General features: G+C 37.9%; 1 protein-coding gene across 1 annotated transcript in view; it reads left to right on the forward strand.

Moving 5' to 3' along the window:
- Nucleotides 1-11260: 11260 nt before the first annotated feature.
- Nucleotides 11261-20819, forward strand: part of LOC137252805 (uncharacterized) — an 80480-nt gene continuing 70921 nt past the window's right edge. Inside the window, exon 1 of the mRNA XM_067788884.1 lies at nt 11261-11664. Within this exon, the coding sequence (XP_067644985.1) occupies nt 11554-11664 (111 nt within the window). The 5' untranslated portion in view covers nt 11261-11553. The remainder of the gene's footprint in view (nt 11665-20819) is intronic.

Raw genomic sequence — 20819 nt, forward strand, 5'->3', positions numbered from 1 at the left:
TTGTTATAGTGACAAGGACACTACCAGAAAGCCTTGGGGAGTGTTATCGATGTTGATAGTCCTTTACCGGATGGATATACGGTACGTTCCGGTACCAAGCCCGACCATTTCGGGAACGATTTGGTATGACCACATGCGCCCTTCTAGGCCATACTACCCTCCCATTCCCTAGATCCGTGAGGAGTTCGGGGTCGCCAGAGCTTCGACTGTTAATGAAACAGAATTCGCCACGAATAGGTGAGGTGACAATTGGGTTGGAGAAGTTATGTATATATTGCGCTGGCAACCCCTTGAATCTATAATCTATCATCGTTATCGAAAATGAAATTACAACAACGTCTACTTTATAAATTTTATCTTGTGGATATATATAAAAATAAATTTGCTTTGCGTTAGTCTCGCTAAAACTCAAAATCAGCTTGACCAATTCTTACAATTTTGTTGGGTTCGTTCGTTATGGCTAAAGGAAGGTACAATATTTTCTTTTTTTTAATTAGGCGATACCAAGTCTCAAAAAAAATTTTTATTCGCTTTATTTCTTCAATTATTTGAAGAGCGTATCCAATATATATTATAAGGATTCCATTTATGAGTGTGGATGCAGTGGGAGCGGGAGGGGAAGTGAAAGTGAGAGAGTGAGTAGAAGTGAAAACGGGAATGAGAGATGGAATTGAAGTGGGAAAGAAATAAATGGAATAAGGTATGTGCAAGAATAAAAGGGAAATTGAGGATAAAGCAGACGAGAAAGCTATAGAGCAAGAAGAGAGATATTTCTTCTACATATGTATGCCTTGTTCAGGCCAGGACATGCATGGAATGTCTGAACAAGCAGCTCATCGACTGCTGAACAGAGCTTAGATTTAGAGATTTTTTCTTTTTCTTTTTTTGGAATAAATTCGAATAATTTTGAGACTATTTCACGACCATTAAGGGACTACCTTCGGATAATTTTGGGATGGCTTTCGGAATTACTTCGGGACTGTTTCGAAATTTTTTCGAAGCCGTTTGGAGGCTCTCAAATAATGAAATCGGAAGCATTTAATTCAGAACTGCTTTCACGAAATTTCACATCTATCAACGGATAATTTTGAGTTTGTTTGTGGAACTATATTTATAATATTTCGGAAATATTTATACATAACTAAAGATAGATATTGCGACATCCAAAAAACTTTCACATTCAAAATTTAAAATATGTGCTTTTCATCGAGTTTTGTCTGGAAAAATAGGGAGTTTTCTCGAAAGTTACAAAATAATTTCGAAATCATTTTCGGGACTAATTATTTTTTGGACCAAGCCTAGAACATTTCAGCACTTTCCGATTTCTGATTTTTTTTTCAAAGTTTCAAGACCATTTTGCTACAGTTTATCTGGTCATTTTAAAGGATCAATTCTGGGCTGCTGCCTATTATTTTGGGATTATTTTCTGAACAATTTTGGTCTACTTTAATATAACTTTCGAATCTATGGATCATTTTCTGTATATCACCGGATTATCATTTCAAGATCATTTTTGGACTGTTCAAGATTACTTTCTGGCTCTTCGGGAACTGTTTTAAGGGTCATAGCGGGGCTAGCTGATAAAGATTTTATGTTTATAATATTCTGGAAAACACAAAAACCACGATATTTCAGTAAATGAAGTATCCACAATAACCAAAGTGCTCATAAATAAAACAGAGCTAGATTAGCCTTCTATGTGTCATATATTTTATCTTTTTTTCTGTGACCTGAAAATGAGATATAATGATACTCGTAGTGTTTTTTAAAACGTTTGAACACCTGACTGATCTGTGCGTACGAGACAGCATTCGGAGGGAGTTACTGCCGGCATCATACAATGTCTGTTGCAATTGCTGTTCAACGGAGACGGGTATTCAGTCAAGTAAAGCGAATAGAGAGGTTTAAGGGAGATCAATTTTTGTAAAGTTAAACAGAAGATGGTTTTATTATGTTATTATTCTTACATAATTACACACTTCCAACACATGTGAAGTACATCAACCCTTATCTGCAGTTGAATCACGCGATGTCTCAACTCAACCAACAATCTTAATACTCTTAATGACCTCTCATTTGCGCTAATTCAGCTACGAATCACGCTAACCACCATACAAATGAAAACACAATAAAAGCTCTGCCAAGGAAGGCCCAAAAAGGACAAAAATTACTTCGGATTAATTCGTTTAAGTCCTTTGCAGAACTTTTGTTCTTTTGTTGTATAAACATACAAAATAAATCAGGCCCATAAATATTGAGCGAGTGGGTGGAAAATGAATATGAAAATACAGGGGATGTTTAAAAGTTCTTTGAAAGGATAAACGCCTACAACGCCTTGTACGTGAAATATTGTTATGTGAGAATGCCGAATTGATGTAGCCAACGCATTTGACGTTTCGTCAAACCAACTTCCTTCTCAACTACCTTGTTTTTTCGTCAGTTTTTCATAAACCAAAAGGCAACGAAATTGAGATAATTGGCTTTCATACACTCCGAGGAAGAACCAGTTTGATGAGAAAAGCCGCATTGAAATAGTAAGAAAAAACTCTGCTAGGAGGATCATTTTTTGGATCGAATGCAAAAAAAATACCGTTCCGGAAAGTGTTTGAGGTAAGGTGTTTCAGTGCCATGACCACGAGAATTAAAACCCTAAAAATACAGAGGTGTAGTAAGATTCTATCCAAACATGGCCAATTTACCTCAGTTGCGATTAATTGATCGAGTTGCTTTATAGGTTATATTTGGATGTGTTATAGTTATTACGGTAGGGGGAAGCTCGCATGGACAAAATAAAGGCTAGTTGCGATATCACAAAAGAAAGTGTCATATATAGTATGTATCTCATCCTCGGCATCCATAATTGACACAATTTTCGCATAAAAGTAATAGATAGGGCGGCGTCAATTTGCGCCATTTTTCGAGCTACTAATTTTTCGACAACCAATGGTTAGTTACGCGTTGTTCTGACGAAGACGCTGATACATGCACTGTCCGGTGTACTAACACCCAAGTTTGGTAAACCTCACGTTACACTGTACATGCCACCAGACCTAAGCTCCAAACATTGCATGCCGCTTGACTAACACATCACAAAATCTGCGAAATATTCTTGGCAAGAGTCTCCAGCTCATACCGGCCACCATCTTCAGTAGTAAAAAGCAACCGAGGCCTTCTTGTCATATCCTTCACATTTGGTAGCTAGAACAATTTTTTGTCTAAAGTGCTTCCTATACGTATGTATCCACCTACCAGAAAGTATCAGTTACCAGGTACAACTCTACAAAACATCGCACATGGTGTCCAAAAACCAACCACTGACTGGGATTGCCGAACCATCAGCGCAGGTGCGTAGCAGCCACTGCTTTCAAGCTCCTGCTAAGGCTCGTTTACTAACAGAAAAGGGATACAGACGCACGTTTCTCGCACTGTTCGCTTTGTCGTAAAAAATCTTGTAAATGAACATAATGGGAGCCCCCTCGACCTATAAGGCAAAAAGGGATTTTTCCAAAGCCCAAGGCATGACATTTTTAAAATCCCCCTTGATGTCAATCAAATTATTTGTACTCTATGCATCAATCGATTTGTTTCATAATCTAAAAGAGAGCGATTCGCTTAATTTAATCTTAAAACCCCTGACGATTGTTGTTCCGTATGTAAAGATCTATCAGGCATTCCAGATTTGTATCGAAACTTCCAGACGTTGATTGTTCTGAAATCCATAAGTTATTCGTGAGAGCTCTTACTGACCTTGGGAAAAAACTTGTTCAGTTGCAGACTATTCTGATTAATTAATCTAAATATGAATACCTCAGACTCGAGCGTTGCTGTTGTGTGGGTACCCGGTCTGCATCTGCATAGCATCAGTTCGAAGGCATTTTCCGCAAGAAATTTGCATAGATTCAGAATATGGGAAGAAATTTATAGGGAGAGAAACTTTCATGTAAACTGAGTAAAATTTCATTTACGTTATTATTATTTTATACCGAACCGAAATTTTAAAGCTAAAACTCATGTACTAGTCTTCTAGCTTTGAAAATGTGAAAACGCTCAACAAATCCTCGCCTAATAAAAGCGAACGTGTGACCCCAAAATACAATTGCGCATATCACTAATGAGCCACAAAACCAAAATCAGGACACCTCATCACGCTGACACTAGATGCAAGTAAATAACAGAAACCCTTTAATTAAAAAAATATATGTACTAAATTTTAGAAAGTTGCCTTCATAAAGGTAATAAGTAGCACAAGTCAAGTGAATTTACAAATTAAATAAATAAATGAATGCCACACGTGCACAAGAACACAAATGCAATGAAGGGATTGAAGAGATTGAAAGACAGACAAATCGACAGAATTACTATAGGCTTTGCTCAGCAGTGAAAAGTTCAACAGATGGGACTGAACCAACAGAGACTCGTGCTCATTTTGAGGCGACAATGATATTTAAGAGCAAAGATGATTACTATAGTGATAATGAAGTTAACTAATGAAAATTAACAAAAAAACAGACTTAACTCATTCACTCATTTGTATTTCTTTGCGGGCTGCCATGCATTGAAAATGCTACCACACAAAGATAGTTTCGACGAGTGCAGCAGTGCCTTCTTTACTCGCACACTCAAAACCACTCCAAATGTCTTCTCTGCACTCCAATTCGTAGTACTAGACTTCACTGCACTATACCTTGTGGCCACACTAAAAACTCACACATACACATTGTGACTGAGTGACTGATTGAGTGCCAAAACAAAGGGAGAGAGGAAGCAAAAAACTGTTGTTAATACAGTAAAGCACCGAAAAAAACTAAAAGGAGATAAATAATGCAAAACCAAAAAATTAAAAATGTCGACAGACCACACCAACCGACACTTGCTTTGCAACCACCACCGTCGGCACCCTGCTCTGCTCAATGACACGTTGAGTGGAATGAAGCGTATTGGAGTGAAGTATTTCAGACTCGCCGCTAAGTTTGATGAGTGAAAAATTAAAAAAAAACGCTGGAGAGGGTGCGAACCAGAAAGAGGGTGTAATGATGAAAAAAGTACTAAATAGTGAATGCGAATAAGTAAACAAAAATATGTATATCGACCAGCTGACAGACAATAGACTTGATGGATATTAGAATGGCTTGGTTTATAAGAAGCAAATTTTTTTTCCAATATCGCTTCTTCCTGCTTTACTACATACATTGCAAAGAAAAATAGAGAAAAAAGGCATGAATATTTACCATGTATTAGTGAGGTTTGATTATCGGCTTGTTATCGTCGAGTCATTGATTTTAAATCTAAGTATTTCCTAAAAATCCATTCAGTCGTCGTTAATATATCAATAACATGCCGATAACAAATTGATAAAACTTCGATGAAAATGTGTTATATATCGATAGAAAACCGATAAGTCCTTAGTAACAAACCAAAAGGTTTTCGATAAGACATCAGTAACACGTCGATAACAAACTGAAAACACGCGGTAAATTTCCGATAATAGATGAATAGCTTTTTGCATGTCGTCACCTTTTCGATAAATTATCGATAGCTTTTTGTAAACCTTTGTTGTCGCTAGCAAATTTATAACACTTTCATAAGATCTGGATACGAATTTATTACTACGGTACCAAATTCATAGCACTCCGAATACAAATGGATAACTTTTCGATAAAAGGTCTATACATTTTTGATAACACATCGAAAGCTTTTCGATACAAAATCGATGAATTTACGATGGTAAATCTATAAATTTCGTCGACGAGAAATCATCGTTCATTCGCATAACATGGCCTAGCCAGCGCAGCCGCTGCTTTTTAATTCGCTGGACTATGTTGATGTTTTCGTATAGCTCGTACAGCTCATCATTAAATCTTCTTCGGTACTCGCCAGCGCCAACGCGTAGAGGTCCATACATCTTTCGAAGAACTTTTCTCTCGAACACTCCCAAAGCCGCTTCATCTGCTGTTGTCATGTTCCATGCTTCTGCCCTATATAGCAGGACGGGTACGATAAGTGACTTGTAGAGTATGATTTTCTTTCGCCGAGAGAGAACTTTACTTTTCAATTGCCTACCTACTCCAAAGTAGCATTTATTGGCAACATTGATTCTTCGCTGGATTCCAGTGCTGATGTTGTTGCTAGTGTTGATGCTGGTTCCCAAATAAACGAAGTCTTTTACTATTTCGAAATTATGGCTGCCAACAGTAGCGTGGTTGCCAAGGCGCGTATGCGCTGACTCTTTGCTCGATGACAGCAGGTACTTAGTTTTGTCCTCATTCGCCATCAAACCCACCTTTACCGCTTCTTTTTCCAGTTTGGAGTAAGCAGAACTAACAGCGGGGGTGTTTAGGCCGATAATATCAATGTCATCAGCATATGCCAGTAATTGCACACTTTTATAGTATATTGTTCCAGTGCGGTTAAGTTCTGCAGCTATGGATGGCGGTGATGTCAGATTTTGCTTTGACGAGGACATCCACCACCTGGGCATCTGCACCTATCCCATTCAGAGAGCGGAAGTTCCAGGTGCATGCCCTCAATTCATTGTCCTTCAAACGTTTGCCATGGTCGTCATCAATAGAGAGTGTATTTATCCGAGGCTTGTTGTTATATTTCATTGGAGTATGGTTTTACGTGGCGGCTGCCATGCCCAGCGCACAACCCGCTCAGCGGGGGTGAAAATATTACTTGTACGTTTATATAGCAAGCCGCTCGCTCCCAGACAGACGTCCGCTTGCAGCCGCACCTAGGGGTGTACAGACGCTGCCGATGACATCTCCCCCGGCTAGCCCTTAAACCGATTACGTCAGAGTGGCCTAGCCAAGTTGTCGCCTTCTCACATTAGCTCACCGCTAAACGGATGTTTAGCGGCTACCCAGAGGATACTTGGCCGCAAGCGACCGGCAGTAGTGAGCTGCTTGAACCGCATGCAAAAGAATCGCTCTGGCCATTCCCAGGTGAATGGCGGTCAGAAGCTTTCCCCACTTTCATGGACTCCTACACACGGCTCCACCCTCCAACCTTTGTTATCCATATAAAATTTATAATACTTTGATAACAAATTGATAACTTATCTATTCCCCCGTTACGAGATTAAAAAACTTCCGAATAATCTTTGCTTCTGTTACCGGTGCGAATCACTGAACTATCAAATAAATAAACTGCAATATTCCGTATACAAAAATGTTCATTACTCACCATTACAATGGTGTCAAAACTGCACAGTTCAATATATTCGCGCTGCTCTCATTTTTCTACAAATTTGCGGACCTTCATATTTTAATGCCTACTAATACCTAATACTATTGTCATACCCCTCCCGCGGCACATTTAAACAAAAGGTGGTGAATATGGGTGTTATGTTCAACTCTTGGGCAAAGTCACATCTAAAATTTAGAAAAAGTTATTTCAATTAAAAAGCAGTTTTCTAATCGGGGTCGCCCCTTGGAAGTGATTTGGCAAACACTCCGAGTGTATTTCTGCCTTGCACATACCGTTCGAAATCGTCATAAAATATGGGACCTACATGTCAATTTGTAAGAAGAATTAAAAAGAGCACGACGCAGATTGGAAGAGAAGCTCGACCTAGATCTCCTCGCAGGTAAATCGCGCCATATGTTTATTATTTTTTTTTTTTTTACTTATTTATTTGGGTCTTTAAACTTATTTATGTGAATTGCAATGCACCTTCCAAATCGGGCAGGAAATGGAATTGAATATATAGCAGAAATGTTAAGAACAGCATCGCTAAAAGTATCACCCACCCTAATGCATTATATCTAGATAGGTGTTTGTGAGGGTATGCAAAATGACGAACACGCAAAATAATTGTCCAGCGAAAGACCGGCAAGCAAATATCTGTCCATGTTTTACTATCAACTGGTTGTAACACACTTTCAATGTAACCCTGCCTGGGCTAATTTTCAGGCTAATACTTAAATAAGTAGCCACGGCAAGTACGGAATGTTTAAATATTTTTATTCTAGTTTTAATTTAAATAATTGTTTGTCTTAAAAGTACCACCGGATCTTTTGCAAAACATTTAATGGCATACTTGAAATCGTCGATATAAACTGGTTAGCTAAATTGAGCTAGACGGTCAATAGAGCGCAAATATGTACCACACCTTACGGGGTAAATTTACTCCGTCCTCTTGTTAAACACTTGAAGGTTTCTAGATTTATTCCCCTCTCGGGATCTGAAAGCTCTGTCGTTGGAGCCTTTGGCTAGCATACCAAAGGCAGCGCTACCACATGAAGTTGTCTGTTTCGCTGGCCCCGTTACGAACAATTTTGCAGGAAATGCTTCTTCAGCTTCTCATTACGCTCTTTTACAGGGGCACTTCTCTCTCGATATAGAGATGGTGTTCAGACATTTTTAGGAGACTTCTCGCCGCAGTTGATAGCATCTGTTTATTTATAGATTAGCAAAATATACAGACCCTAATCCATCCATTAATTTGGAGCCATAGGCTTGGCGATCACTCACTTTCCAGGTGTAATACGCAGAAAAGAACGCAATGCTGATGTCAATAAAGTTGTCATTGCTTATCTTTTATACCCAGCTGTACTTGTACACAGGGTATTCTAACTTTGACTGGATAACGGTTGGTTGTATAGGTATATTTTAATCTAGATATATATAGACTTATATATATCAAAATTATCAGTATCGAAAAAAAGTTTGATTAAGCCATGTCCTTCCGACCGTCTGTCCGTCGGTTAACACGATAACTTGCGCAAGGGACTGATCTGGAGCCGGAATAGATTGGTGTAGAAAATGAGCGAAATCGAACGAAGCACGCCCACTTTTTCAATATAGAAAATTTAGAAAAATTAAAAAATGGCATAATTCAAAAACGAAGAATACCGCTAAACTAATGAAATGTGGTAAGTGTATTGGTTTTATGACGCAAAACTTAATTCTAAAAAGTTTCGAAATGTGGACGTGGCACCACCCACATTTAGAAGAAGAAAATTTGGAAGTTTAGCAAGCCATAAAATTCAAGCCGTTAAAGCTATTACAGTGAAATTTGGCAGAGACATTAACTTACCAAATAATATAGACTGAGCGAATATAATCAAAATCGACTAAAGACCACGCCCACTTTTCCTAAAGGTCTAACCTCATCTTAGTTAGTTTCCCGTGTACAGCTGGGTATGTAATGTTAGGTTTCACCCGAACTTAGAGTTTCTTACTTGTTATTAATCATAAATACTTGTTTTGGACAGTCCCCGTAAGACAGACACTTAAAAAATATTCGTGGTATTTCACGATTTTCTCTATATTCGTGGCCACCCTATCAACGGCTTGCCTTCCGTGTGAACCTGATGTACGGTTTTGTTCATATTATACCTTATACTCACATCCATAAATCTAGTATAGTCATTTTAGCTCAAATAACGGGGAATTTTTAGATGACTCGAGCCGTTGTGGTTAAGTAAGTTGCAACCCTAAAAGGTTGTTCTAAAAATTCTTTAATATTCCCACCTGCTATTCACAACACAGCAACGAATCTCATCTAAACCTGGCAATGTCAACTTGGTTACAGTTTTTACTGCCCTTACAATTTTGGCATCTTTCAACCATGCTAAAACTACTGAGCTCCGTCTTTGTAGTGTAGATGTACTAGCCGTAAAATATTAAGTAGCACCACAAAGTAAAAAAGGATCTCCCTTAACCTTGCAGTTTCGCTGTAGCATTCTATGTACACTCAGAAATTTCTCCATGAAACTGTCTTCTCTTTGGGTTGTCAGAAGGCTTTTAAAAGCTTTTCCCTTCAGCACCTTTTTAGTGGGTGTATGTCCTGCATATAATGTGTTTCCAAATGACACCAACCATCTTTTTAGTTGCAATGTGGAACAAAAGACTGTAACAATCATATCTCTTCTTAACTTTCCCTAGAATTTCGATAGAGGATATTGATAACAGTTTGTGAGTGATCGCACCTATATGATCACTACTGCAAAAGAAGGTGATAGGCTTATATTTCAACACCAGATTATTTAAAGACTCAGAACTATGCAATTAGAGAAAATGTATTGAGATGCAACTATTGGAATCAATGCAACCACTAGTGCACAGACTAAAGTGTAGTTAATGGTGGCAGCCTACTAAGGCCCAAAACTTTAATTTAGGTCAAATTGGCCTTTGTCTTAGCTCACACTCATACAACTTCAGTTAAATCCAAAGCTCTTAATTTTTAATTGGTTCCATTCTGTCCTTTATGATACTGGTAAAATTTGGATAAGAATATTCTAGTTGTGAACTAGTTGATTTATGAACGCTTAGGTATTCCTCTACAGGTTAATTATCCTGGTCATTTCTGTATATGTCTGCTGTTGTAACTGACCACTGCCGTGCCATTTCAAGAGCGCCAATGAGGTCGAATGGCGAGTGCGAGTTACTATTTGTAGTTTTTGTATTTTATAGTTTTTATTTTGCATATTGCTCTACAAACACATACCGTTTGTATGTATGCATGTACAGCGAGAAGTCAAAAAAAAAAAAGTAAAACAAAATAAGCCGCTACCATTGTATTAAATTTTTCCTACACTTTGATCCATTTTTCGAGTACATTTCATTTTCCCTAGCACTTTTTTTAGCCTTTGCTATTTTAAAGATACTACTATTTTGTCTTGTTTTGTTTTTAATTCTATTTTGACTTTGTTTTTATTTGTTTACTATTGCTATGTAGTATTTATTGACTCAACCACCAACTGGCTGTGGCAGTAATCGTAAAAGGCAGGCAAAAGTAAACACACACAGATATGCACACACACATGGAAGTACGTACTATTGAAAATTTGTTGCACGGCGTGAGTTTCCATCCCAATTGTGGTATGTATGCCTGTAATTGTTTGTGTGTGTGTGTTATGAGTTTGCCTTCATATTGACTCTGAATGAATAAATTCTCTCAATTTGAATGCGGCAGCACCAATGAACGCTACTTTTGCTGCATCAACTTTACTGACCCGAGCTGTTCGAGCGCTTTTTTTTTTTTTGATGTTTTGAGTTCTACTAAAGAGGAAGAACTTCATTATCGTCAGCAAGAATGGCAGACACACACACACACCAAAAAGGCAACAGTAACAGTATTGAAGTGAACTTCATAATTGCTCAATATACACATACAACATCCATCCATACGTGTATTTATATGTTTATGTGTGTAGCAGCACTATTGACAACGGCATCAACATCAACAACTTTACAACAAATTGTGCTCGTCTCTATGAATCATTCTTGGTGTGCACGTTGTGGTGATCGCTCGATGGAAATTTTATTGACGCGCGACTCGTGATATGATACAAAATTTTACGCAAATAAAAACAACAACATATTTGGAACAAAACCTAAACAATGGGTTCAATGAAATTTTGAGTATACACACGGTCTATGCAAATTACATTAAATTGTGTAGTGAGATTTGTGTCTTGTGAATTATAATTCTAGATAACCGTGAAATAAAAAAAAATTGCAAAAATATAGAAATATTTGAATTATATATAAAATATAATAAAGTTATAAAAAAAGTGTGTGTTTTTCATATAAATAATTCCAATCATGAGAAATATGGGACGTCTTTTTCAATACAATCGCTTTGGCGGTAATGATCAAAATAATCAGGATAACAGAAAGGATACACAAAATCACAACTGCTTAAAAACTAAAGAGGTAAACACTATATAAAATATGGATACATTTAATATAATGAGCTATTCCTTACTTATCAATATAACTACATACATATGTACCTGAAAAACTGCTTAAGGTATACTTATGCAAAGTATACTTTCAGGCTGCAGCTTTTAAAAGCAATATATTTATCTGACTTTGCTCGAATCTATTAGCCTTAAACATTTAAGACGCAGAAATGAACTGATACTTTCTTAATATGTAGAACGCTAAATCTGGTGTCAAACTTTTTCAGTTGATTCTGTTTTTCGAGATTTTTGTAACTGCAAGTGTCATAAACAGTTTTCTCTGCTATAATCACGATTTTTCGTCAGAAATTTTTCTTTTTATACTCAGTTGAGCAGAGCTCACAGAGTATATTAAGTTTGATTGGATAACGGTTGGTTGTACATATATAAAGGAATCGAGATAGATATAGACTTCCATATATCAAAATAATCAGGATCGAAAAAAAATTTGATTGAGCCATGTCCGTCCGTCCGTCCGTTAACACGATAACTTGAGTAAATTTTGAGGTATCTTGATGAAATTTGGTATGTAGGTTCCTGAGCACTCATCTCAGATCGCTATTTAAAATGAACGATATCGGACTATAACCACACCCACTTTTTCGATATCGAAAATTTCGAAAAACCGAAAAAGTGCGATAATTCATTACAAAAGACCGATAAAGCGACGAAACTTGGTAGATGAGTTGAAATTATGACGCAAAATAGAAAATTAGTAAAATTTTGGACAATGGGCGTGGCACCGCCCACTTTTAAAAGAAGGTAATTTAAAATTTTGCAAGCTGTAATTTGGCAGTCGTTGAAGATATCATGATGAAATTTGGCAGGAACGTTACTCTTATTACTATATGTACGCTTAATAAAAAGTAGCAAAATCGGAGAAGGACCACGCCCACTTTTAAAAAAAAATTTTTTTATAGTAAAATTTAAAAAAAAAAATTTAATATCTTTACAGTATATAAGTAAATTATGTCAAGATTCAACTCCAGTAATGATATGGTGCAACAAAATACAAAAATAAAAGAAAATTTAAAAATGGGCGTGGATCCGCCCTTTTTCATTTAATTTGTCTAGGGTACTTTTAATGCCATAAGTCGAACAAAAATTAACCAATCCTTTTGAAATTTGGTAGGGGCATAGATTTTATGGCGTTAACTGTTTTCTGTGAAAATGGGCGAAATCGGTTGATGTCACGCCCAGTTTTTATACACAGTCGTCCGTCTGTCCTTCCGTATGGCCGTTAACACGATAACTTGAGCAAAAATCGATATATCTTTACTAAACTCAGTTCACGTACTTATCTGAACTCACTTTATCTTGGTATGAAAAATGAACGAAATCCGACTATGACCACGCCCACTTTTTCGATATCGAAAATTACGAAAAATGAAAAAAATGCCATAATTCTATACCAAATACGAAAAAAGGGATGAAATATGGTAAGGTAATTGGATTGTTTTATTGACGCGAAATATAGATTTAGAAAAAACTTTATAAAATGGTTGTGACACCTACCATATTAAGTAGAAGAAAATGAAAATGTTCTGCAGGACGAAATAAAAAACCCTTAAAATCTTGGCAGGTATTACATATATAAATAAAGTAGCGGTATCCAACAGATGATGTTCTGGGTCACCCTGGTCCACATTTTGGTCGATATCTGGAAAACGCCTTCACATATACAACGACCACCACTCCCTTTTAAAACTCTCATTAATACCTTTAATTTGATACCCATATCGTACAAACTCATTCTAGAGTCACCCCTGGTCCACCTTTATGGCGATGTTTCGAAAAGGCGAACACCTATAGAACGAAGGCCCACTCCCTTTTAAAAATAGTCATTAACACCTTTCATTTGATACCCATATCGTACAAACGCATTCTAGAGTCACACCTGGTCCATCTTTATGGCGATATCTCGAAAAGGCGTCCACCTATAGAACTAAGGCCCACTCCCTCTTAAAATACTCATTAACACCTTTCGTTTGATGCCCATATTGTGCAAACAAATTCTAGGGTCACCCTTGGTCCACCTTTATGGCGATATCTCGAAACGGCGTCCACCTATGGAACTAAGGATTACTCCCTTTTAAAATGCTCATTAACACCTTTCATTTGATACCCATATCGTACAAACGCAATCTAGAGTCAACCCTGATCCACCTTTATGGCTATATCCCTAAATGGCGTCCACCTATAGAACTATGGCCCACTCCCTCATAAAATACTCTTTAATGCCTTTCATTTGATACACATGTCATACAAACACATTCCAGGGTTTCCCTCGGTTCATTTTCCTACATGGTTATTTTCCCTTATGTTGCCACCATAGCTCTCAACTGAGTATGTAATGTTCGGTTACACCCGAACTTAACCTTCCTTACTTGTTTTATTTCGAAACAAAATATGTTACTTAAAAGTGTAATTTATTTTTGGGAATGACGTATAAGTTCTAGACAGGACTCCATAACAACTTAATATATTTCCCTCTAAATATTATTATTTCCATACAAAATTCGCCGTCTACTTTAGGCACTAGGATTGCATATAGGTGGCAATGTCAATATAGGAAACCAAAATTACAATAGTAATCCTCAAGACACATATTCCACAAAGCCAATTGTAGGAATTTTTTGTCTGCTGCAGCCTGTAATGTATAAAGCCCGTCTATGAAAGAAAGACGGTAGCTTTTATACGAAAAGCAGACCGCTTCACTCTAGGTAATCTCCTCGATATAGAGAGAATGTTTAACTATAAATATTCGCTGGGCGATATTGAAATCCTCCTTCGTATGCTATAAACTTTTTTCTAAAAAAAGAAAGATATAAGAAAATTTTGCAGCTTAAAACTGTCCATAATCCATTTAAATCCATTTAAATTTTTTTTTTTTCAAGACCACCTAATCATAACCTTCTAATCTAGGAACGATCTGTTATAGACGTTGTCCTGCCCGAAATTGGTTTGTCTACATGGAGTAAGTGACATCTTCTTCATTTCATCACTCTCTGTTACATTCTCGTCTGGTTTGTTGGTTGGTTGCTGTGCTTTAATTTACCCATCCATTCTTTAGTCCATATATCTCTGCTTCTTTCTCATTATACTTCACAATCCCCTCCCAAGTTCGTTCCCATTCTCACTCTCGTTTTCCCGCCCGAAAATTGGTTCGCCCACATTTATGAATTTGTCTTCCCTTCCCCTTATTACTCTCTATTCCACACTCGATTATTTAATATTTCACTTCTCCTCCTTACTCGTATCCTTTCCTTATTTCCTTCATATCTACCACCTCTCATTCTTCTTCTTCCTCCCACACTAGACCTGCTCCTACTCAAAAGCCCATTTTCACCCCAAATCCCTCATCCACTTCCATCACCTATACCTCACCCATGACAATGATATGTATAATGAGTTTCCATACAGAATATTGGAAATTTCATTCAAATATTTGCAGTGATGTAGCTAATTAAATTTTTTCCTAATAGGTGTCGTGGCCTTTCCAGCTTTTCCAAAATTCTTAACAGATCGTTGTATAGAATATAAATACTAACATGTAAAGAGTTTCAGCCCAACCTACTCGGATTTTTAGCAATATAAAATTAAAATTGTCTTGCTTAAAAGATACAATGTGGTCATATTAAAACATACCGGATCTGTATCCGGAAAGTGACCTTCAATATCGCTTATACTCCCAAGACCTTCAGGGAGTGTCCTTATCGTTACGATATCAAATAGCAGGAGCTAAAAAGCTCTTCGTACTTGAACCATTCCTTGCAATATGATCGCAGGCAGATTCTAAATCAGGAAAGAAGTGAGTAGGCATGTTGGCGCTGGACCAAGGTTCTGCACAATCAAAGCTTTCGCTAGAAAGATATAAATAAAAAAATATTAATAAAATTAAGTAACATAAACCAAAATAAGCTGGTCATAAGTCTAACAAGAATGAGTTAAGAATTTCGAAAGATATCTATACAGAACCCTGCAGATTTAGGCATCTTATCGGGAGGCTTTGTTGTTTTGGTGATATGACGAATCCGACATTATACTTGAATGCGATGCTAGCGCTCGATAGGAAGAGAACATCTTTTCTCTCCTTGGCCAAAGTTAAAGCACACTATCTCTCCTAGCCCAAAGAAGATCCATAATTTTCTGGGGTAACTAGGTCTGTACCAAGTGATGTGAGAAAGGAAGGGCACAAAAAATCTCTTGAAAATTTTGAAAGCGAATACTCGCAGCGTCTCTAAAATGTAGATAAGAACTTTGCTATCATTATTTATTGCTAACATCAAATTTAAATTTTTATTTCTTATTTATTGGTAAAGGAAATTCATATTTTTTTTTCACATACTCAATATTCTAGCACTTTAAAATGCTTGGCGTCTGGTAATAAATTTAATTTGTTAAAGTACAAACATTAGCGTACATCTCTACATACATACATGACTACTTGAACGCATAAATCAAAGTTGAATATTTGTATTTGTTTCTGCATTAAATCAAAATCCATTTTTATGCTCGTTGCTAATGCATCGAAAGCTATGTAAACAACAGTTGCTTGGCTGCTTTCAGTGATAAGGTTTTGTTGATTATTAAACGGTTGAGCTAACAAACAAACGGTAGCATTAACTGTAAGTACACATAAATACATTCACTCATACATAAATACTTACACATTTATAACTATCGCATATGCATGCAATAATCACAGTAAATAAATTTATTTTGAAATGCATGTGTGTGTGTGTATGCCTGCATAGCACCAAGTGGGTAATCAATCATTATCGTTCGACTTGTAATTTAAACTCGGACAAATGTTTGCAATGGGACTTTATATGCACAACCTTCTTTGAGTCGTATGTATGTAGCAATAAAAATAATCAAAATTTCTGCATAATCGAATGGTAAATATTTACTGTTCGTCTTCTGAAAATAAGCACAGCTAATAAAAGTTAAAATGCATAAAGACATAACTACGCATGTGCTTACTTATAACATGTACTAGTATCATGTGAAAGTTAAAAGAGGAAAAAAGTGGAAGAATATGATAGAATTTGCGAAATTTGTGTGAAAATGCAAAATCTGAAAAAATATTTTTGGCTTGAGACCAATTCATTGTCTTATGAATTCATAATGCATTCTGACTATGTTAGAAATGTTGCATATCCAATGGCTCTGAACAGATTTCTTAAAAAAAAATCTGATCTGCCAACAATTTTCTTTGTAAAGTTCGAAAAAAATATATGGGCTAATATTTTCGCCACTTTGCCTTGCTTTTAAGTCCCCCTTTATCTTTTTCATTATATCAAACAATCGTTATTGCCAAAGAAAACAATTTTTGGAAAAAGGTACTACAGGTTGGTGCACTGTACCCTCATCTTTTATTTCCCAATAAAGAAGCTTCCTTTAACACCAAAGCGGGTCACAATTGTTTCCTATCTAGATGACTGTAGGTAGGTAGGTGAAATGGCTGCGACCCTGGTCCCCCAATTAGCTATTTAAAGCCGTTTTGATGTCATGTAACTCGTCTAAAAACCTACGGAATATTACGGTCAATGTATTACAACCAGCCAGAGTTGTTGATAAAATTATGAATATTCGGGATTGCTATCACAGATAAACCTCTGAGGTCTTCCAGAAACGGGGTTCCAAGGAACCGTAGTCGGGCTCTAGCTAGAGCCGGGCATTTACACATAAAGTGTTCTTCTGTCTCCCTGGAATTTGGATCTTTGCAGCTTTTGCAGTAGTCATTATACGGAATGCCCATCTTTTCCGCATGCGTACCTACTGCCCAATGACCGGTGCTGACTGCTATCAGTTTGCGTGTGTTGGCCCTGGATTTGTTCAGAAGACTTCTTGTCCTCTTTCCATCATATTTTGGCCAAATGTATTTTGACATTGCACATGTGGTGATGTTATTCCAATTTGTTTGCGCTTTCTTCAAGTAGAAGCTTTGCATATTCCCCTTGGCTACTGCTAAGGGTATGCCTACTTCGACACTGGATATTTCCTCGTTCATCTCCGATGAGCCCCCGCGTGCCAGCTCGTCGGCCTTCTCGTTACCCGCTATCCCCCTATGACCCGGGACCCAGATAACGCATAGTTCTAGATTGGTGGATAACTGGGAAATGAGTCGCTTACAAGCTCACACTAATTTTGAGATAATATGTGGCGAGGAAAGCGCTTTTATCGCTTCTTGGCTATCCGACAGGATGTATACTTTTTCAAGCTACATTCAAGCCCTCCAGTGATTTGCAGGCTTGCCAAATCGCGAGGATTTCTGCTTGAAACACGCTGCAGTGCGATGGGAGTCTGAATGATGCAGACAAATCTAGGGACTCAGAGTAGACTCCGGCCCCCACTCCCGATTCCATCTTGGAGCCGTCAGTGTAGATTTGGCTGTCGTTGACCCTTATGCCCGGGTTTCTCTTCCACTCGTTCCTGCTTGGAATGCCGGTATTACAACCGTACTCCAACTTCAGTTTGCGAGGGTAGTAATCTGTCTCGGTACTACATGTACCGGAAGTTTCTTTAGGATACTACTATGCTCTTGCTGAGTATCCTTCCAACGCCCAGACTCCCTGAGTTTCAGGGCGGTTTTGACGATGTACAAAGTATATGCAAGTCGATCGGAAGCAGGTGCAAAATGGGGTCTAAAGCAGCTGTGGGGCAAGTGCGTCCGGCCCCTATGGCATGCAGTGCGCTGGACTTTTTGCAGGCTGGTGAGATTGTAGCTCTTACTTAGAGCTTCCCACCAGACTATGGAACTATAGGTAAGCACCGGTCGCACCACCGCCTCGTACATCCAAGGTACCATGCTTGGCTTGAGTCCCCATTTCTTACCAAACATTGATTTGCAGGCATAGAAGGCGATGCAGTCCTTCCGTACCCGCTCTTCGATACATACTTTCCAATTCAACTTGCAGTGTATTGTTAGTCCCAGATACGTGGTACGCGATGACAGGGTTAGTTTCTGGCCGCTTAAGAATGGTAGTCTGAAGGCAGGTGGCTTGTACTTCCTCGTGAAGAGAAGCACGTCCGTCTAGATGACTGTACTCTACTGACAATAAATAAAAGATTATCTCCCTAACTTTTCCTGTTGTTTCGTTTCACGTGATTTGATACTATCACCGCCCGTGCCCACTGAGATCGCATTCACGACGTGAACTGAGTACATAACCTAACTATTGAAATTGATGGCTGGTACATCGATGGCTTTATGTATTGTTACTCTGTACAGAAGTGTTATAGCTTAAATCGGCAAATTGTCGAATAAATTGATTCAAATATTAGGCATAACAAAATGTTAGGGTAGTGTTCTCTTTTGTAGTAGTACTTCACAATCAAATTACTAGCGTACTTCACTTATAGCGTGTTAAAATCAAACTTATTGATTAGTACTCTGCTTGCTCAGTTGCCTTGTTCGCATATTTCTCCCAAAGTCAAGACTTTTCACGAACAGCATTATCGAACAGTTGTTTATTTAGTTCTCATTTCTGTACCTTAGTTGGATATTTATCTATCTTAATATATAAAAATCACGTCTCACAAGTTTGAGGCCAATGGACTCCTAAACTACTGAACCGATTTTGAATTTGTTTTGCACCCCGTGTGTAGTTTGATCTAACTTGGAATATGGGATAGGTTATATCTCAGTTTATAGTCGCAATATTATTTTAGTGGTTCCATTTGCAATTTTTAAGCCGAATTTCAAAAGCAACGAAAATCTGCATTTCGTTTTAATAATATAGTGAAGTGTGAAAAATAAAAATCTATATACATATATAAAAAGAAAGGCTAAAATGTGTGCTAGTTGGTCGCCGGTGTTTGAAGAGATGCGTCGGTCGATTTTGTTCAAACTTTCACACAAGTTGCGCAAACCTCACGCGGTGGTTACTACAGGTAAAGGGTCTCCAGATATAGGCCAAAACGTGGGCCAGTGAATGTCTAGACAGTGTTTATACGATATGGATATCAAATGAAAGCTGTTGATGAGTGCTTTGGTACAGAGTAATATATTATCCAGAGGCGGACTGGGACTGGGATTAGGACTAGGACTGGGACTGAGACTCGGAGTGGGACTGGAACTGAGACTCGGAGTGGGACTGGGACAGGGACTGGAATAAAATACATACCACCCTCTGGGACAGGCAATAAGGGGTGCAGAAGAATGAGAAGGAATTGAGAGAAGAGAAAAGAGAGAAGGAGATTGAGAAAGAGATAGAATGAGACGAAGATGGAGATAGATGAAGCTAAAAATACGGAGGGAGGAGTGAATAACAGGATTAGGAAAAAGTGAAGAGGGGGGGGGGGGGGGGGGGGGGGGCAGAGTCAGACGGAAAAAGCTTATTAAAATGTATGTAGATAGGCAAAATTTAGGGCAGGACAACGTCTTCCGGGTCTTCTAGTATACATGTATAATGTGTTAGTAATGTCATCTTCGCTTTTAGCTGCTGAATACATGTATGTACGTGAAATATTATCTTCGCTTTTTGTCGTTTACATGTTTGTCTCTGTGGCTGCTTGCTTTGCTGTTGTTACTGAAACGTAAATGTTTGCCACAATACCAACTGTGAGATACCCAAATTTATCGGACATGGCGTTCAATAGTATTCTCAGCACACATAATCGCATCCAAAGTAAGAATGCCTCCTTACGACATATTAACGTAGCGGGACAATGTTCAATGGCATAATAACATGACCAACAAGTAACACCTTCTGAACTGGTATTACATGGGGCATCCCAACAGTTGCCGCATGTTCAAGATAGGTAAGGTGCACATACATCCAAACAGAGTCGAATGGGCAAGCTTTTGAATTCTGACATTGTTGTTTTAGCCGCAAAAACACACCCCGGAAGTTAAGAGAAAGTTGCGGATGTGAGCAGTCCTTTGTTGTAGGCGAACCCGTTATTCTCCGGTACAATCATTTCCTGGTACAAGATGTAACAAAACCTCGATTCAGACTTGACCCACGCCAAAACTTAGTTTTTTTTTAATGGTTCCCGACCTGAGCGAAGCTCTTCCTTTTTTGCAATCCATGATATTTCTTGATGAATTACTGTAGGAGATTATTGCCTTCATCGCTACCTGTCTATCAATAATCGTATATATTGACGCAATTGCAG

The sequence above is a fragment of the Eurosta solidaginis genome, chromosome 5 (genome assembly GCF_040869045.1).
Source record: "Eurosta solidaginis isolate ZX-2024a chromosome 5, ASM4086904v1, whole genome shotgun sequence".
NCBI lineage: Eukaryota > Metazoa > Arthropoda > Insecta > Diptera > Tephritidae > Eurosta > Eurosta solidaginis.